This window comes from Solanum lycopersicum, chromosome 11, assembly GCF_036512215.1.
Source record: "Solanum lycopersicum chromosome 11, SLM_r2.1".
NCBI classification, from domain to species: Eukaryota; Viridiplantae; Streptophyta; class Magnoliopsida; order Solanales; family Solanaceae; genus Solanum; species Solanum lycopersicum.
Genome location: NC_090810.1, coordinates 61720724 through 61741023, shown reverse-complemented (window position 1 = coordinate 61741023; position 20300 = coordinate 61720724). Strand labels below are relative to the sequence as shown.

General features: G+C 31.2%; 3 protein-coding genes across 6 annotated transcripts; 2 read left to right on the top strand and 1 right to left on the bottom strand.

Annotated features, from left to right (window-relative positions):
- Window positions 1-17: 17 nt before the first annotated feature.
- Window positions 18-1473, bottom strand: LOC101264181 (glutelin type-D 1-like). The gene is made up of 3 exons (XM_004251265.5): window positions 1176-1473; window positions 367-1087; window positions 18-284 (listed from the first exon to the last, which is right to left on the bottom strand). The coding sequence occupies exons 1-3, from the start codon at window positions 1369-1371 to the stop codon at window positions 131-133; spliced, it is 1071 nt and encodes a 356-aa protein (XP_004251313.1). The 5' UTR covers window positions 1372-1473; the 3' UTR covers window positions 18-130.
- A 1236-nt stretch (window positions 1474-2709) lies between these two features.
- LOC101263875 (glutelin type-A 1) lies at window positions 2710-4727 on the top strand. Its single transcript, XM_004251264.5, has 3 exons — window positions 2710-3239; window positions 3627-4347; window positions 4423-4727. The coding sequence occupies exons 1-3, from the start codon at window positions 3044-3046 to the stop codon at window positions 4574-4576; spliced, it is 1071 nt and encodes a 356-aa protein (XP_004251312.1). The 5' UTR covers window positions 2710-3043; the 3' UTR covers window positions 4577-4727.
- A 1166-nt stretch (window positions 4728-5893) lies between these two features.
- Window positions 5894-13846, top strand: LOC101263578 (UDP-galactose/UDP-glucose transporter 5). 4 transcript variants are annotated; one of them, XM_026028215.2, is made up of 13 exons: window positions 6022-6199; window positions 6326-6468; window positions 7299-7388; window positions 7470-7583; window positions 7764-7856; window positions 7966-8031; window positions 8553-8651; window positions 11036-11115; window positions 12031-12143; window positions 12870-12958; window positions 13133-13219; window positions 13310-13378; window positions 13459-13846. In XM_026028215.2, the coding sequence occupies exons 4-13, from the start codon at window positions 7479-7481 to the stop codon at window positions 13564-13566; spliced, it is 909 nt and encodes a 302-aa protein (XP_025884000.1). In that variant the 5' UTR covers window positions 6022-6199; window positions 6326-6468; window positions 7299-7388; window positions 7470-7478; the 3' UTR covers window positions 13567-13846. The 4 variants fall into 4 exon arrangements, with proteins under 4 accessions (XP_004251311.1, XP_010313556.1, XP_019066739.1 ...); XM_004251263.5 differs by lacking the exon at window positions 7299-7388 and having other exon boundaries at window positions 5894-6199; XM_010315254.4 differs by lacking the exons at window positions 7299-7388; window positions 7470-7583 and having other exon boundaries at window positions 5894-6199.
- The last annotated feature ends 6454 nt before the right edge of the window (window positions 13847-20300 follow it).

The following is a 20300-nucleotide window of genomic DNA, read 5'->3' as shown; positions in this document are numbered from 1 at the left end:
TTGTTTGAAGTTAAAACTTGATAACAAAAGATCCATTACTATATATTATTGTAAAAACTTGAATAGCTTGAGCCTAAGGTGTAGATTCCTGAAACTCTAGCTAACAACTTATTACATGAATCAGATGAGTTTAGTTTGGTGGTGGGAAGAACACCTCTTCTGCACTTCTCTTGGAGCTGAAGTGCTTCTGTACCTCTGGTGCAACCTTGAAAGAGGCCTGCAGAACTTGTGGGGATAGAGACTTCCATGGTGAAACCTTTCCAGCCAAGTTTGTGAACTTTGGGCTGTTACATTATAACAAATGCAAGGTTAGAATCTATTTTAAAAAATAATAATACTAATCAACCAATGTGAATCTATACATACTTTGGCGTAGTGATGATGGAGAACCAATCCATGCCATCAGGATCAGCAATCTTGGAGACAACACAGAACCTCGGAACAATGAATAGATTACCAGGCTTGAGATGTGTTTCAAGTATACGCTTACCATCAGGGCCAACCACCTCAACTCTGCCACTGCCTCTCACAATGTAGGTCACTTGTAGGGCTGAGTCACAGGAGAAACCAGGAGAGCACATAGCACTTGCGTTCAACCTAACAAGATCAGCACCCGTTCCAACTTCTCCAACCAATGGCAAGTTCTTGGTGTTCAAAACAACCACCCTTCCACCACCCTTGATATCCACATCCAATGGAGCTTCCTCACAGTTGAGAACCATGCCATCCCTGTTGGATTGCTTAGGCTCAGGCATTTGGAACCCTGCATCCAGCTTCACAATCCCCTTGGCAGTCTGGGAGCTAACTAGCGTCTTAGCAACACTCTCTTCTACATCCCATGCCCTGCTAACAAACTCAGTTGAGAAACCTGTGAAAATCCCATTGGAGCCGGTCAAGTACATGTCAGTAAATGAACCAGCCTTGTGTGCAGTTTTGGTATCACCAAGGAAGAGAATCACAAGTTCGGTATCCTCTTTGTTGTACCACCATGTTACAACACCAAAAGGAAGGGCAATAGAATCACCCTTCTTAATGGCTACCACCTTTTCGTCTTTTTCGGGTAGAACAATTCCAGCAACTCCACTACCTGATCCATCCATCCATCCATGTAATTAAGACCAGGATAATATTATCACAAACATCAGGATTCCCAAAAAATATAAATTGTTTTTTACCTTGAAGAACATAGGCGACCTTAGCGGAATCAGAGTAACGAGGCAAAGCAAATCCATTCTTTGTAAGAGCAAGTTTGGCAGCGCCAATATTTCCTTGCTTCAACATGGGAAGCTCATTAGGACACCATGCATGATAAGAACCACCATCTCCTCCATAAACTTGCTTAGCCAACTTGGGGGTTAGATCAATATCCATAGTAGGAATTTAGTAATTGCTAACTCAATCATCACACTTTTGCTATTTATAAACTGAAAAATGAGTTCCGTTACTGATGGAAACAGTATTGTAGATGAATAAGGGCTTTGCGGAATTACAGTTTTAGTTAAACTGAAATATTCAAACCTAATTATTACTTGGCTAAACTTTTACTTAATTATTAGTTATTTTTACATGCTTATCCATTCATTCACTTCTATATACTTTTATCCCTAAATTCATTTCTGTATTAAAATTATATTTTCAAAATATTTATACTTTAATATTAATTATTCAACTAAAATTATTTTTGAAGTTATATAAAAGTAAACAATAAATACAAATATTATAATAAAATTCTTGTTTTAATTGTTATTTTTTAATAAACGTGTAACATTTAAAATTGACAAATACAGATGAACAATAGAAATATAATGCATGTTAATGTTTAACATTAGATGAGATTACTTATTTCGTCTCAAATTATTTATCATGATTCAAAAAAATTTATTTAGCTCGCTATTTAAAAGTTATTTTCAATGGAATATTCGTAAGCCAATGCAATATTTTAATATTTAATTTCCTAGAGTATTATTTTTGTTGATTCATATTACTTTAAAACTGAATTGTGTGTTCATTTTATTTTAAATTTTATATCTTTTAAAAATAAATTTTATTTTTTATTAGATTGTGTTCAAGCATGTTACTTCAATCATAGACCTAACTTTTAATCATGATCTTACATAATAAAAATTGAATTGATAATCTTTTCATATATATATCATATAATCATATTATCTAAAACTTAAAAGATATTAGGGTGAGATTTTAAAAACTCATATTATGTTAAATTAAGTTATTTTCGAACAACATATTTATATAAAATTAAAATTTCAATAGCTAATTAATTAAAACATGTCACATGTAACCTATTTTTTATTGGTCTTTAATTTAACTACATATGTCATTTTAACATGTCACGTCCTTGATTGGAGACACCAAACTAAACCTTTAAAATAGTCTTTTTATAATTGAGCAAGTGAGCTCATAATAATTTAAATTTAGCAAGTGAGCTCATAATATATATATATATATATAATTAAATAAATAGATACACACATCACAATAAGTGACATCCTATATGGTATTTATAAATTTAAATGTATAGTTATACACATCTAAAAATTAAAAAAGATAGATACAAAAAAAATTTACAACATGGATAATTTTTTAAATAAAATTCTGTTGGAAACAAAAACTATATATATTTAGTAACCCACAAATTAATTTAAAAAATAATCCACGTGAAATATTTTTCTTAATTTGTTATTATTTTCCACCAATAAGTCACGTCTCCTAATCACACTTTTATTCTGTTTAGTGACAGACCATTACCTCCTAAAACTCTCAAATACCTGATTAGTATAATCACAAACTCTTTAATTTAATTTAAGTCCTAATCGTACTAATCTTTCATTTAATTCAAGTCCTAATCCTTGCTTATCTTTAATTTAATTAAAGTCCTAATCCTACATAATTTTGAAAGTGAAAATCTTCGGTCTATAAATACCAAACTTCCATTGAGTTTACAATCATCTGCTTCTCTTCTCTGTTTCTGCTTTAACAAATTACGAATCGATTCTCTAGTTGTTCTTGATTGATTAAGAGAGATATGGATGTTGATCTAACCCCAAAGTTGGCTAAGCAAATTTATGGAGGAGATGGTGGTTCTTATCATGCATGGTGCCCTAATGAGCTTCCCATGTTGAAGGAAGGAAATATTGGCGCTGCCAAAATTGCTCTGTCAAAGAATGGATTTGCTTTGCCTCGTTACTCTGATTCTGCTAAGGTCGCTTATGTTCTTCAAGGTAACAATTTGGGGCTTTTTTTTTTATGCTGGTAATCGTAACGGTTTTCTTTTTCTGCGGGTTTATTGTGTTTTTTTTTTGTTATTATAGTTAATACTCTATTCGCGACATGGATTTTGTTGTTTTGATTTGTGGGTTCTTCTTCAATTTTTGATCTGTAGACGAAATTTTTATTTGGGGATTCTGTTTATGAATCATTGGGTTTTGCTTTGTTTTGATGGAATTTTAGTTGTTTGAGTTTATGGGTTAGATAAGTCTTGGATTTGATTGCTTTGGGTTCATCTGTGTTACAGTATGGAAATCCTGTTTTTTTCCATAAACATTGAAACGGTGTCAATTAGAAGTTTGTTTTCTCTATACTGATCACATTGGGTATTATGTGATCAGGCTGTGGAGTTGCTGGAATTGTTCTTCCTGAGAAAGAAGAGAAGGTGATAGCCATTAAGAAGGGTGATGCTATTGCTCTTCCTTTTGGTGTTGTAACATGGTGGTACAACAAAGACGATACGGAACTTGTGCTTCTCTTCCTTGGTGATACCAAAACTGCACACAAGGCTGGTTCCTTCACTGACATGTACTTGACAGGCTCCAACGGGATTTTCACTGGTTTCTCAACTGAGTTTGTTAGCAGGGCATGGGATGTTGAAGAGAGTGTTGCTAAGACTCTAGTTAGCTCCCAGACTGCTAAGGGGATTGTGAAGCTGGATGCAGGGTTCCAAATGCCTGAGCCTATGCAATCCAACAGGGATGGCATGGTTGTCAACTGTGAGGAAGCCCCATTGGATGTGGATATCAAGGGTGGTGGAAAGGTGGTTGTTTTGAATACCAAGAACTTGCCATTGGTTGGTGAAGTTGGACTTGGTGCTGATCTTGTTAGGTTGGATGGGAGTGCTATGTGCTCTCCCGGTTTTTCATGTGACTCAGCCCTTCAGGTTACTTACATTGTGAGAGGCAGTGGCAGAGTTGAGGTGGTTGGCCCTGATGGTAAGCGTGTTCTGGAAGCACACCTCAAAGCCGGTAATCTGTTCATTGTTCCAAGGTTCTGTGTTGTCTCAAAAATTGGTGATCCTGATGGCATGGATTGGTTCTCCATCATCACTACCCCAAAGTATGTTTGTTTTTGTACATTGTTAAATGATAATTCAGGTTCTAACTTAAAACTAACTATCTTGTTATTTGACAGTCCAATATTCACTCACTTGGCTGGAAAGACTTCAACCTGGAAGGCTCTATCCCCACAAGTGCTGCAGGCTGCTTTTAAGGTCTCACCTGCTGTGGAGAAGCTATTCAGCTCCAAGAGAAGTGCAGAAGAGATTTTCTTCCCGCCACCAAACTGAGTTGCTCTGGGAATTAATTGTGGCTCTCTTAGATTTACTTATCTTTATCTTTACATAATTTAGTTGCTCTTTTCTTTGGTTATAAAATTTGACTTCCCTTCCAACTTTTATATAATTTTGAAGTAGTATCTATTGATCTACTTTATTGTTATGGCATCATAGACTTTTACTTTTAATGCACTTTTTTTTGTGCGAACGTTACAAGAATAACGCTACTTATTAATTTTGTACCATTTGATATTTTTAGAAAATGCTTGAATCAACTGTCAAGGAGTTTGATATCTTATTTTAATATCAAGTAATCACATTTACTAATGTATCTATTATATTACAAACGGGAAATTCCTAAAGTTGAATTGCCATTTTATTCTTATATTAAATAAAAATATTATATTTATATTTGATTTGATTATTTTATTTTTGAAAAATATTGAGCAGTTAACTTTTTTTACTATTAATGAATTGAGAATATTTGAAGAGTTGTGAAAATTAAATAATCTAAATGTTAAAGAAAATGAAGAGACAAATGTTAGTTAATGAGAGTAAATAGGTAGAGATTTAAATTGCATATTAACTAAAATATAGAAGCATTTACATTGCTAGAATCTTAAAAGTTGTAAATTTCAATACAATGAAATTCATAATTAATATATTAATACATGTTATTTTAAACGATCAATACATGAAAAGAAGCTAAAGGGACCTAATTAATCATTTAAAGTGAGAGTATTATATAAAGCCAAGAATAATTTTCATTTTCCTCCATTTTTATGGGCTCTAAAGAAGAGTATATCATTTTTCTGAGTAGTTATTTCTCAATCAATGTCAAAGTTAAAGCCATTAAAATACGCTATGAACATTGTTGGATTTGTGCAAGAATTTCAGCTATGGATATTGTTGGATTCGTCAAGGAGATTTCTTAGTGAATAATACACTCATGACACTTATTATTTAATTTCCTTGCTAGGGCTTAATATGTGCAACACACGACATTAATTTTACGGTAAAAAATTTCTATATGTTACTGATTTTTACACATATTTCATTAACGTAGCACATACCATTTCACTTATTCATTTAAATATTATATATAGTTTTTTGGATTTTGATTCTTAGAAACAAAAACACCATATAGGATGCTTATCAATTTTAAGAAATGTAATTTGTATTTTCTATTTTATAACAAATAATACAACTTAAAAATATTGCTAATATACAATTTTTACAAAAATATTTTTATTTATATAGCCACACGCGCGTGGCGCGTACCCAAAAACTAGTTTACTATATTTATCATAAACTAATTTATTTTCTTTTGAAATGAATCATAAAATAATTTCCGTATTTATTAGTATCTCGTATGAAACTTGCAAATATGACGTGTCCTGACACTAGGAGGACAAGTTACCAAAATTATTGAAAAAGGAAAACGAGAAGAGGAAAGCGTAAACTCGCCGGCGATTGCCCTGACATCTTCATATTATTATTATTATTATTATTATTATTATTATATAAATCTCACTCTTCTCTTCCACCTTCCAAGTTCTGATAATACTCGGAGTTGATTTTCCGTCGAACGCAACTTTGAACTCCGACGGACATTCTAGAGTTTCTTAATCCCAGGTTAGCTACACATTTCTCATTTCCGGCTTCTGCACATCTGTTATAAATGAATAAATAAATGTATATCTGCGCGCATGCTAACACTGGTTAGGTCAATTTATTTTTCAATATTGTTTTGATAAATAGAGCTGGTGGCGGCGGAGGCGGAGGTGATTGGATGGGATATGGCGGAGCCACCATTGTTGCCGTTGAAGGAGAACAAGATAGCCAAAGGAACTTTTGCAGTGGTTGGAATCATGTCTACTCTCGTCATTTATGGCATCTTACAGGTCTGCTGTATCATGATCTTCACAGTGTGTGTCTGTTTGATTAATACAAGCGTAATAAGCACATCTACAAGAACTAGTATGCCTTATACATCTTGTTTTGATAGGTGAAGCTAATATAACAGTTGAAGGGTTTAGGCGTAAAGATTTTAGTGATTTTATGACGCCTAAAAGAAAATGAGGAGAAACAAATAGAAGTTTGATATTTATGTATTTCATATTTGAAAAGAAACAAAAAAGGAAAAGTAACTGCCTTTGTGATATGTGTGGAGAAGTGCAGGAGGCTCTAACCGCTTGCCTTGAGTCTCTCAGGCAGTTCACTAATAATATGCACAAATGAGTCAGTAATGACATGTTCTCAACATATCCAATATAATCCCAAAGGTGGGAAGTTAATTACATGTTCTCGCTAACAATTATCTGCTAGGGGAAACTGTCTACACATGTAATAACAATTTTTAGATTTTCCATTAGTTGATTAAGAGCTCAATTTTGGTAAAGTCCAGCTGTAAGCTTGAGGCGTTATCATATGGCTCATGTTTTGTCTTCTCTGTTCAGCATGGTGGGAGTGGGACTGAAGACCTTTTTATATCTCTGCACAATTTGTTGCTTCCTAGTTTCTTGTCATTTCAACACTTCATAGAGTTTTGCTTGTAATTTAACTATAGACTCCAGTACCTAGTAAAAAGTAAACTTCTCTGATGATCACTTTAAGATCTAGTTCCTCGATTGACCCTCCTTCCCAAAGGCTTCTTTCTTAAGTGAAATTTGGTTTAATTTTAAAAGGGAATCCCAGTAGCCAAGCTGTCCTTTTTTTCAATCTCTTTCTGTAGCTTCATCAGTGAATTGCCTGCTTAACCATCCGCCTATATAGTATATATATATGTTCAGCAGTACTTGACGCTTCTGTCCATTGTGTACTGGTAAAGCAAAACATTTGTGCTTCTATTTACAATTTGATGTATTTTCTATCTTCAACATGGTGGTGGAATTTGTACCTGCAGGAAAAAATCATGAGAGTTCCCTACGGCCTGAACAAAGAATTTTTTTCGTACTCATTGTTTCTTGTCTTTTGCAATCGGATTACCACCTCTGCGGTCTCTGCCGGAGTTTTACTGGTAGTGGAAAGATTTCTGGCTTTGTTCATCTACTTTCTTTTGTGTATTAAGAGCAGAAGGCTTATATAATACTGCAAATATTCTTATGTTTTCTCTAATCTGATTTACTTGTTATTCCTATGAATCTTGTAAGAACAGTTTGCAGTTTGCTCCTTTCATTTTATTCTTTTCAAATTTCAGGCAAGTAAGAAGGCCTTGGACCCAGTAGCTCCACTCTATAAATATGGTGTTGTTTCTGTTTCTAACATCCTTACAACTACTTGTCAGTATGAGGTAAACTAAGAACATTTGGAGAAAGAACTGAAAAATGAGTTAAAATTGTTAGAAGATTTATCAACTTGTCATATAACGAAGCATTGGCTGTGATGACTTCTTTCTTCAGGCTCTCAAGTATGTTAGTTTTCCTGTTCAAACCCTGGCAAAATGTGCCAAGATGATACCTGTAATGGTAAGTTAAGTTGCTGGATAGATTGCTGTAGTTGCTTAGTAACTACTGCATGCAATTCCTCTTGATCTGGACTTCTCTCATATATAAATGAATAAAGCTCTATTGCATGTGTTTGAGTTTTGGTATTGCTATTTTTAGGCTTAGCAAAAGCATTTTGTTTGGAATTATCACATCCATGATATCATATTGGTCTACTTTGAAAATCCTTTTGCGTTTTTAATTCTAGAATTTTACTCATTCTTATGGAAATCCAACTGTCTGGTTAATAGGTATGTTACTGAAGTTTATTGCAACACTAAAACTGTTGGAGTTTGCTAGGTTGTGTGTCATACTAGATATAATAAAGCAAACCAAGAACTCCTTCACCCCTGACACTGGAAAAGTCTGTTTGTATAATTTTCTTTAAGGCGTCTGATAATTAGATGTCATCTTGCTTACAATGTTCTTGTGTAGACAGATCATAATTATTTAACTGTCCTTTCTAGTTGATGTTGTTCTCTTTACCTTTTCTGCTGATGCAGATCTGGGGTGCTATCATTATGCAAAAGAAGTACCAAGGACAGGACTATCTTTTGGCATTCCTAGTAACTCTGGGTTGTTCATTATTTATTCTGTATCAGGTATTACTAATATCTTGTTTTGAATTTCCTGTTGGATATTATACAAATTGCTACTTTCTCAAATTATTTCAAGAATTGTTTTCACTTTTCAGAATATATTGATCATGTCAAACATTCATAAATGATGTTTACATTTTCGTAAATATTTCATAAATGATGTGTTTTTGATGTCACACGATGGTATCATTTTTTAATTACTGAAACTGTCTTCTATTATCTTTGAGTACTGCTGAATGATCTCATGCTTTTCCATGTTCATTCAGTACAAAACACAAAAAACCTTAAAACCAATTTAAGATGATGATGCTGTTGACTGTTGATGTTCAAAGCTCCTCCTGGTGAATCAGCCTGTCATCCACATGAGATCACGTTATGCCTTTAATTTCAAATTCAAGAAATGATTTCTTTTGTTCAACCTCTCAGTTCTGATTATATCTACCTGCTGCTTAGTATTTCATATATCTTTTTCTTTTACATTGTTTGGCGAGGGGGGACAAGTCGGAGAACTCCAGAAAGGATTTCCAGACCCTTAAATGATACTAACTTTACCCTCCAAATTAACCAAAAAAACAAAGAAGATAATTCTTTGCAAATCTTTATAAAAGATCTACTTGCATCCTGAGTTGAGTATGAGAATTTCTACATTTTATGTTGCACTACTTAATTAGTCTCTGAAGCAGTTGGAAACTCCAATTATTGGATTGGATACCTAAGTATCAATAAACTCAAGTTTCAGAGCATAGTTTTTTGCCTAATATTGATAAAATTACCCTGAAGGCCCGACCCCTAAGTTTAAACTTTCCTGAAGCTAAACTTCATGCTCTCACTATTGAAAACTGCACAATGGTGCCCCAGTGCTTTCTTTTTTTGGAGCATAAGGGTCCTCCAAGTTGAATCTCAGAGTCATACTTTTGTGGCTGTCCAGAAGAGACTTCTAGCAAACATGTTGAAGGTTGAGCCCTTGAGTCTTGCATAAGTAACCGAATTCACCACCAAGGAGTCATGACGTCCAAGTATCCTATCAAAACTATTAACTAGCTGTGATATAAGCACTTTGATATTGCAGCACTCCTGCTATTTGGGCAGTCGTTGAGTACAACATCTCTTAAACTATGGTTTCACTAGGTCCTTCTCAAAAAAAAACTATGGTTTCACTAGGTTCTTAGGTGACACAGTTATTTTCTTGTTTGCGTTTTATGTTACTTGCTCATTTTAATAGTGTCAAACAATCAAATTATTGAAGTTTTCATGTGCATGAGCTACTGTTTAATCTAGTCCCAAAAGTTGGTCAATGTGAACTTATATAGAATATAATTTAATTAGAAGGTATAATGGCCTTACTTGGGGTAAGAACTGAAATATCAAATATGATTTGTATTCTTTTTTTTTAATTCTAAAATTAAAATATACAGTACTTCTTATTTATGACCTCCAACAACACAGAAATATAGCATCCATGTTTAAAGAACACATGCCATGTCCTCACCGTGGAATGGTTGTAGCTCTAGATGATGGTCAGATTTTTAGGTTCACTGAGATATTTAACTAAACTTTCTATTCCCTCCGCCTGTTTTATGTGACACCCTTTCCTTTTTAGTCCGTCCCAAAACGAATTTCACCTTTCACCCTTAATGATGATGTTCAACCACACAAATATCAAAGAATTGTTGTTCCTTAATGCTGAAGAATACAAAGTTTACCAATTCTTGAAAAAAATATTTAAGAATTCTTTTAGACCACAAGTTCCAAAAGTCCTCCTTTTTTTCTTAAACACCGTGTCAAGTCAAATGGTGCCACATAAAATAGGACAGTGGGAGTATTTGTTGTTCTTTGCAAATTGCAAGCAACATCAAAGTTCTGAGGTGTTGTGCTATACCTCCCTATAACTCTACGAGAATGGGTAGTTCTTTGTCTCCATCCTTTAGAATGAATGAAAACTACCACGAGGAACGAGATTGATTTGGAAAAGCTAAAGTGGATGCTGTGGTTTATCTTGTTAATTGTGTCACCTATTTGTTGTATATTATTACCAGCAATTGACAAGTTTTCATAGTTTTTACTGATTCTCCAAAATAAATATGCTTGCTAAAAGATTCATGTTTTTGTATATATTGGGAATATATTGGGAGCGCTAAGAATATCCCAACTAGCAGAGAGGACTGGATTAATTTTGTAGAAAGAAGCTTTAGTTTGCAGAATTCGTTAATGATGTGTACTTCCTGTTTAGTGCTAAATCCCATTTTTCCTGTAAAAGTATTACTGATATTTTTTTGTGGATTGGCTGATAGCCATGCTTGTATCTGGCTTGTTAATTTCTGGACTTGCATTAGCTTCTAGGATCACTCCACTTGGTAATGCTTTTGCCTTTCTGTGTTTGGTTTAAGGGTGCAGGTGACATCAGTCCCTTCAATAGAGGAAGGGAAAGCACGGTCTGGGGAGTTTCTCTGATGATAGGCTATCTTGGGTATGAGTCATAACTCACATAATCTTCCAGCACTTTTAAACCTTTAGATATTGGATTAACAAAACGCTAAGTTACGGAACGGGTTTGCTAAATGTCAAGACTTGTTTCCTCAAGAAGATTGTGTGCCCGACCTTGTTGAAAATTGTCTTTCAACTTACCATCTCATAATGTGAATTTGACTGATATTTGTTCATTGAAATTTTACACACTGATCGCTTCTCTTTTACTTGTTCACTGCATCATCTCACTTATTCTGTTGTATCACCAAAAGAATGACTGACTGAATCCTTTTCTAAACCATATTTACTGTCGAAAAGTATTTCTGCTTTGAAATTGTTTTTGGATCATATTTCTTTTACTTATTTCTCATTCTCAAATTTACTTCATGTCTTTCCCCTGTCAATTCTACTTTTCGATGCTGTGGTCCAACCCTCAAAGCCTAATTAATTGGTCAACTGAAGAATTGTGAAAACACCTGAGTGAAATGTAATGGTCAAAATCATAGTTCTCCACCTCCATCCAAGTGCTAATGCAAGGAAGGTTATTTGGTGCTTGTCGGAATGAAATTTTTGATGTTAACATAAACGAAAATATTAGAAATATCCTAGTTTTCACGAGTCACATATATATCAAATACTCAAGGCAAACACATCTACAAATTTTACATCAGAAAGAAAATATACTGTTGGCAATTTTCATATTCTTCAGTTTTGTTCCGTCTTTTCCCTGCCTTTTCTGATGTTTTCCGCAGGATATAGTTTTGCCGTTTAGGTTGTTGAGATAGTTATCTATTGAAGGAGCAACACCATTTATTGTTATTTCCTCCTTGAGAATCGAATGAATGTTTGCACTTCGCTGGTGTCTCCATATTTTTTCTGGTTAGTTACAAGCTTTATCAGTCATCTGATCTCGCAGGTTTGATGGCTTCACGAGTACTTTCCAGGACAAACTTTTTAAAGGCTATGATATGGAAATACACAATCAAATATTCTATACAACGGTCTGTTCATGTCTTCTTAGTTTCATTGGTAAGATCTAATTTTTTGGAATTGGGTAACTAGTCTTTGCTAATATTGAATACAGTACCATTTTAAAGAAGGCCTTTGCAAGTATTGAGTGTGTATTTGGTGGACATTTGAGAAATTCACTTCACATTTCCAGAAGATAGTTTGCTGAACCATTCCGTTGTTTAGAGTGTCTTCTCACTGAGCATGATATATCCAGTTGTCTCAATGTTTTTCATGTGCAACATAGGACGGAAGATTGTGGCTTTTATTTTTAGGTACCTCATTGTTGTTAATGTTTTACCTAAAATCTTTAATGTAATAATGATTTTTGAAGTTTTTCACAGAAAATTTGTCACACACATGCTGATTGGTTGGCTTCCAAGCTTCAGCGATGTTTGGTTTTGAATGAGTTGTGAACTTACAAAAGATTTTGGGTATTGATATCATTGCACTCGATTAATCTTTCTCAAATATTTCACTATATATTTACTATAAAGGATTTATCATACACTTTTGCTTACATTATTGTGGATTATAAACTCTAGCAGAAACATCCACACACAATGCAGGCTACGGGTTGTGTCTAAATTTATGCCTGCTTCCTGCTATTTAGTTATTAATAGTTTTTACCGTAGGTACTACTGGTTATAACTAATGTTATCACGCTTTATATTACTTGTGATGTTTATCTAGGTTTTATCCAATGACTAGATACCAACTGGATTCTGTTCTCTGTTTTCCATGCAGGTCTAATTTTGCAAGGCAGTCTTCTCATGGCAATAGATTTTGTATCCCGCCATCATGATTGTTTCTTTGATATTGCTCTGCTTTCAACTGTAATTTCCCTGTAGAGTTGCTTTGCTTAAACAATTGTCCAAGTATCTGTGTTATCAAACCTTGCTGTTACTGAAAGTTGCATGTCAAGAAACCAATTACTACTTTTTTTTTTTTTTTAACTTTTGAAATGGAGAAATTGGGAGGACGAAACTGATATTGTATTTCGGTTGCAGGTAGCAACTGCAAGTCAATTTTTTATATCTTACACAATCCGCACATTTGGTGCTCTAACATTTGCAACCATAATGACCACAAGACAGGTATTCAGAAATAGTTTGAGAGTTTAAAAAAAAAGAGAATGTCTTGTTCCCTTTAAACTGAAACTGTGGCACCTAATTAAATATGTGTAGTTGGTGAGCATTTTATTGTCATGCTTGTGGTTTGGCCATCCTTTGAGCTGGGAGCAATGCATCGGAGCTGTAAGCATGAAGCTCTCTGTGTTGATTTTACTTAAAAAAGAAAAAAAACAAAGTATTCTAGTTTGATTTTTTTTTTTCAGGTTATCGTGTTTGGATCCCTTTATGCAAGAAGCTTCTTGAAGACAAAAGAGAAGGCGGTGGCGCCATCATTGGAGATGGCTGAAACTAAAGCCCCAGGTGGTTCATAAATAATAACTTTCAACCTTGAATTGAAAAATCTCTCTCTCTGCTCTGCTCAGATATAGATGTGTAAGTAACTAAACAAGGCGTGCTATTTTTGGATTTCCATACGGAAGGCTACTAGCAAGATTTTGATTAGCCTTCCTCAAATCTTTGCTACTTCCAATAGAAGTTGTATGATGAACAATTAATTTCCATGTTTTTTTTGGCCTACTTCCAAAAGGATGTAATATAACCAATGCAGATTTCAGAACTATACAAGTTGACAAGGTTTGTTCTTACTACTCATTTTGTTGTCCAAGAATTTTTAATTGACAATGTTTGCCCTGGGGAATAAGTTCAATGTTAGACAATTTTTTACCCTTATTATTAAAAACTAGCTCATATTGTCGGACTTATGCCTGAAGGTACAAATTATTTCTGAGGAATTTTTTTTAAAGAAACCATAAAACACAGGTTATGCCCTATAAAGCAGAGATTTCTACAGATCCATATTATAGTGCACGATAGAAATTATAAGACAACTCCAGGTGTATATAGTACCTTCTATCAGTATTTGAATTTGTCTATCTCGATCTAAAAAACTTTAATTCTTAAAAAAGTAGTAAATATTTATTTATATTATCTTCAACAAGATTCTCCCGATGCATATTATAGGATTAACTAATTTTCCTCGTCTTTACCTTAATACAAGTAATTTAATGATAGTGCTCACCGCATTAAACCTTGTGCCAAATAATTTATTATTTTTAGTAATTAATAACATATCAATAGGTATATAAATTAGAAGTAATTAATAACGTCAGTGGATTTCGTGCCAAAATTATTAACCATAAGTTTTTAATTTGTCTCAAAAGCACAAAATGATTTATTTTTTTACCCGTTAATAATTATGCTAAAAGGTGTAATATATCTTTTGACTTAATTGATCCTACATTAATTTTGTGGAGTCTCTCTATAATTTCTTTCACTTTTTATCTTTTACGGGTGATTCTGATGGACATGTAAAAGTTATTTTAATTTTTTATTTTATTCTATATATCCAAATTTTTTAAAGAAATTTCCTATCATCACTCTTTCACTCATGACACACATGCTATATACCCAAAATTTGACATCCACATTAGACGACTCACTCATTTATGAAAGAATTCTAACATTGCCATTGTGAATCTACTAAATTCCAAAGATAAAACACCTACACATACATGTTGCACACAACATGAAGCAAAAAATCCTTGGACCGACATACAATGCACATAGATGTGAAATGTAAACTCTAGATATTACATCATTGCGCGTATAACTAAGACTTTTTCCAACCTATACAATCGAGGTATATAATAAAACAGTACATTATACTAAAAATGTATAGATATAATGTAAATAAATGTTTATATTATCGATATATATATATATAAATTAAAATAATTTGTATACACATGACTTTGTACCAAACTCCCATTACCCCATGTGCTCAAGTACCGGACAATGTAGCGAACTCCTTAATCCACCAATTAAGACAGCAACCTGCCCTTCAATTATGCAATTAGCCCTTTAATTAGTCTCATTAGTAATATAATTAAGTGAACAGGTAAAGCGGTTAGTCGAACTAGAATCTAGTAAAGTTGTTTATCTTTATTTTGTATTCAATAATAATGAAAACATCCTGATTCTTTCTCAAACTCTACAAACGTAAAGATACTTTATGGATCAAACAATCTTATTTAATAATAGTAAAATGTAATATCAATTTTTTGATTCGTGGTTTTGGTAATTTTATGCATTCCATACCTGATTTTACCCCTAATTAAAAGGATAAGGAATGTTACTAGCACGTCATGCGGCATTTTCTTAAACAAGCAAGTGATTTTATTTAGAAAAATATTTATATTTAGATAATTTTTTCAAAGTTCCTTTAGAATAATTTACTCCGCCCAAAAAGCAAAAAATAAAAACTTAAAGATCAAAAAAATAATTTTATTTGACATATTTAAATCATAAAATTAAAAAATATTTTGATATATATATATATATATATATATATGTGTGAAAACTTCGATAGGTTCAAAAAGAAGAAAAAAGGAACACTTCATTTTTACGATTCCGTTTGACAAATGACTTGTTTCATATTTATAGGACTTATTTTATGCATCAGACATTTAGTCACAGAGACTAGAAGTAGGGTTAGGCACTTAGCCATGTGTGACTCGTTACATTGATACTACTATACTCTTACGACTAATTAGGAACAAGTTATTTTGTGATATGTTATTTTAGGATAAATTATTTTATACACATGATAAAATGTTTTATTTTATTTTTATGATACAAATAATGAAGTAAATAATTAAGAACTATCTATGATATTGTACTCAAATACAGGATGAAATAATTCTACATTTTATTTTAAAATTATTATATCTTATATCTCACGACATGTTGAATTGTAGATAATATAAAAGTAATGTCCTAAAAATCTTAGGTTGCGTATTTGTTGAGTCCGGAGCCTAAAGGGTATAAAATGTTAATAAAAATTCCAAAATGGTATATGAATATTTGTTTTGACCAAAAGGGCAAAATCGCTGGAAGGGCAGCGACTTTGCTTGCCGAAAAAAGTAAAATCGCTGCCTTGACAGCGATTTCTAAATTTTTTTAAAAAAATAATTTTTTAATAAATCGCTCCCCAAGGAGCGATTTTCTTAATTTTTTATTTAAAATTAAAAAAAAATAAAAAAATAGGAGCAAATCGCTGCAAGTGCAGCGATTTATCTCCAATTTTCTTTTATATTTTTCTAAATCAATTTTTTAGAAAAATTGTAATTGCTACTTATTTTAAAAAATTATTAAAAAAAAATTATTTTGGAATAAGTAGTAGAAGAAAAATTTAAAATTAAAATTTCTTTAAAAAAATTAAATTTTAATTTTAAAAATTGTAAAAAAAAAATTAAAAAAATTGATTGGACAAAATTAAAAAAAAATTTGGAGATAAACTAAGAGCAAATCGTTGCAAGGGCAGCGATTTGTCTCCAAATTTTTATTTTTTTTTTCCAATCAATTTTTTTAATTTTTTTTTACAATTTTTAAAATTAAATTTTAAATTTTTTTAAAAAAATTTTAATTTTAAATTTTTCTACTACTTATTCCAAAATAATTTTTTTTATAATAATTTTTTTTAAATAATTTTTTAAAACAAGTAGCAATTATAATTTTTCTAAAAGATTGATTTAAAAGAATATAAAAGAAAATTGGAGTATTTTTTTTAATTTCAAATAAAAAATTAAGAAAATCGCTCTTTAGGGAGCGATTTATTTTTTAAAAAATATTTTAGTCAATGCAGCGATTTTACTTTTTCCGGCAAGCAAAGTCGCTGCCCTTCCAGCGATTTTGCCCTTTTGGTTAAAATATTTTGGTTAAAATAAATATTCATATACTGCTTTAGAATTTTTATTAACATTTTATACCCTTTAGGCTCCGGACTCCGTATTTGTTGAACTATGTCAAAACTTAGAACAGTTAACTGAATTAAGACACAACTACTTAATTAAAAACTACATATATTAATTAACGTATGATACGTGTCCATGCCATTTGATTATCCATGTTGAGGATTGTTAGATACATTGCATGTTGATGAACTGATATTTAATACATAAATTATTCTAATTTTTCCTAATGGATTATTTTTTAAAAAAAATGCAAACATCTTTGACCGTCTCTTAGCCAACACAAAACAATTACATATTAATCATACATAAAATTTGATAACAATTCTTTCAAAATGAAAATACTTAGAATAACTGACATACTTTCAATCATCGAATTTATTATGAATAAAGCTTCAAAATTCATTATTTTGCCCTAGAAGAAAAAGACAATGACATTTTCAGTTCCATATATATATATATATATACAAACTCAATAAAATAAATGTCTAGAAATTTTTGCTATTAAGTAAATTATAAATAATGTTGGATTTAGGAGAATAAGACAAACTGGGATGTAACAAATGATGCAATCATTACGAAATCTAACGGCGTAGGGTTTAAATTATATGGGTTTGTTAATGATGTATTAGATTAGTGATAATTCCAATCTTATAATTATAATTAATTAATTAATTAAAATACTAGTTTAACGTGATGATAGAAAAAATCGAAATAGCTTTGTTGGGAATAAATAAAGTTTAGACATGTTCTCTGGTTTTTCATTTAGTCAAATACCTCATCCATGTGCATTGTCATTGTCACAAATTTGTTGTATCCTTTAATTCTTTTTATTTATTATTTATGAATTTTAATTTATATAAATAATTGTAATGTATCATATGAGTTCATCAAATTAGTTCTATTTGAGATCATCAAATGCATAAAACTTGGATTTATGTTCATCAAATACATACTGTGATTCTTTGACATTAATAATGTACTCTTCTATTTTATATTACTTGACTTGATTTTTATTAATATACATATTTCTTAAGAAGACTTTAATCAAAAGTATAGTTTACTAAATTAACGACAACTTTGAAACTCTAGGCTTGGATGGGTTAGTAAGTGCGGTCAAAATAAAATGGAGGACTCAACATCCCAACATACACATTTCCAATTATAATTGCAACTTATATGAGTTTGTGGACACATTTCGTGAATACAGTAGCGGATGAACTCTATGTTTCGGAATTTTATATATATATATATATATATATATATATATTATAAGGAGCGATTTAAAAATATTGGAGATGTAAAACTAAAATTTATTTAAAAATCTTAAACTTCTAAAAAATAATAATAAAGAGAGATCATATTGAGTAACTTGAATATCATGTTAATTCATGTTTAATATGAAATTTGTAGAAATAATTTTGAAAACAAGCAATTAATTCTCAAAGCAAAATATGAAGAAAAACAATTCTTTTGTGATATTCTAATAAAAGTGACAAACAAAAATGAAAAAACATTTTTAATATAATAAACAAATTGAATACTAATTGCCTTATAATTTCACAAAATACGACTCTTCAAACTACAAATTTTAAGTATTATTTTTCTAAATAAATTTCTTATATCAATTAATTTATGTCATATAAATTTAGGCGAATAAAATATTAAATTTGTTACGCTTAAAACAGGTAAAGTAGTTACTCGTTAGGATACGCTTTTAAGTAAAATTGCTTCTGCTTTTATGGACCATTGCTTCGATGGGCTAAAAAACCTAATTAAAAAAAGGAACTTTTAAATGTGGTGTCTTATGACTTAGATCACTAGAATGTAGGTTAGGCACTTAGCCATGTGTGACTCCATGCCTACTTATTTATCACTTTAGATTTTCAGTACCTTTTTAATTGTCATTTTATATTTTTTAAAAATTAATTTAATTTAAAATAATAATTTTATGATTAATATTGAAAAGTCATTTTAAACCCAAATATAATCAAACTATTGGAAAACGAAAACAAATATGTATCACGAAGTCATATATGACTAAAGTTTAATTATATATATAGGCCACCTTTAAATAATCATATTGAGGTTAGGCTTTATTTTCAATGTCAATTTGTAGCAAGCAGATAATTTCACTTAATGATTAATCCGTAGCCAATCAATAAAATATCGACTGATTACATAATGAATTAGCAATTATTAAATAATTATTCAATGATGTATTGATTAACCTCTATTTTTTTTTCCAGAAAACCAAGACAGAGTAAGTTATTAAAAGATACTGATTAATGTTTTATTAATGAGAATAAATAAAAACATATATGATGCGTGTGTACGTATTTTTTTAATCCAGGTATAGAGCTACTAGATACATTGCACGGAGATAAAATTAATATAAACAGCTTTGTCCTTTAATGAAACATTTTCTTAATTAAAAAAATTGATTTAGTAAAAATAACACCTTTAATTTGTCTTCTTCTTAGCCAAATAAAACAATTTAAAATCACAAGCAAACAACATAGAAAATTTCTTAGTATTGTTTGTTTTGAAGATAATTAGATAAAGATTAAATAGTTATGCTAAGATTAATTATTTTAATATTAACTTTTATTATTTGATTTTTTTGTATTAAATATAATATACAATCACATAATTTTTTAAAAGAAGTGATTTGTTTACAAAAGTATTATGTACATTTTTAGTAGAAAAAAAATGTGAGGAATCTCAATTTATTTATTCTAAAATGACTAATATTTTACCCTTCTTCTGATATAAAAAAAAATAACTAGCGTCCTGATATTATCATTACGATAACAGAGTACTACTAGTGCCACGACTCATACTCAAGCAATGCAATTGGATTAGGAGGATAATAAGACAAGATTAGAGAAATCTAAGGGCAGTAGAATTATGATTAGTTAATTAATAATGGCGGTGTTAATTAATTAAATTATTCCAATCTGGAATATAATTGTAACGTGATGATATGGAATATATAATGAGTAGGGAAACTGCTTGTCGGGGATAAACAAATTAATTTTCCTGCTTTCATGTTCATTGTCTTTGTCACTACTACGTTTTATCCTTAATTAATTAAAAACACCAGCAATTTATAATGTTCATCAGGTTCTATTGGTGGTGATCAATTCATATACTTGGATTTTTGAATTGATTATATCATAACTAGGTGAAGGGACGTGGTTGGGTGCATATTCTTTTTCAAAAAATTATGTAGCGTAAAAATATGTAATATCATGTGAAATTAGATTTTGAGTATAATTCACAAAATAAAAGTT

What these genes read in the sequence shown, in the direction of transcription:
- LOC101264181 (XM_004251265.5), bottom strand. Translation starts at nt 1,371, where the DNA reads ATGGATATTGATCTAACCCCCAAGTTGGCTAAGCAAGTTTATGGAGGA. An exon ending in GGTCGCCTATGTTCTTCAAG is followed by an intron (nt 1,088 to 1,175) that starts GTAAAAAACAAT and finishes TGGATGGATCAG; the next exon opens with GTAGTGGAGTTGCTGGAATT. An exon ending in TCCATCATCACTACGCCAAA is followed by an intron (nt 285 to 366) that starts GTATGTATAGAT and finishes ATAATGTAACAG; the next exon opens with CCCAAAGTTCACAAACTTGG.
- LOC101263875 (XM_004251264.5), top strand. Translation starts at nt 3,044, where the DNA reads ATGGATGTTGATCTAACCCCAAAGTTGGCTAAGCAAATTTATGGAGGA. An exon ending in GGTCGCTTATGTTCTTCAAG is followed by an intron (nt 3,240 to 3,626) that starts GTAACAATTTGG and finishes TTATGTGATCAG; the next exon opens with GCTGTGGAGTTGCTGGAATT. An exon ending in TCCATCATCACTACCCCAAA is followed by an intron (nt 4,348 to 4,422) that starts GTATGTTTGTTT and finishes GTTATTTGACAG; the next exon opens with TCCAATATTCACTCACTTGG.
- LOC101263578 (XM_004251263.5), top strand. Translation starts at nt 6,364, where the DNA reads ATGGCGGAGCCACCATTGTTGCCGTTGAAGGAGAACAAGATAGCCAAA. An exon ending in TCTCTGCCGGAGTTTTACTG is followed by an intron (nt 7,584 to 7,763) that starts GTAGTGGAAAGA and finishes TTCAAATTTCAG; the next exon opens with GCAAGTAAGAAGGCCTTGGA. An exon ending in ATGTCTTCTTAGTTTCATTG is followed by an intron (nt 12,144 to 12,869) that starts GTAAGATCTAAT and finishes TTTTCCATGCAG; the next exon opens with GTCTAATTTTGCAAGGCAGT.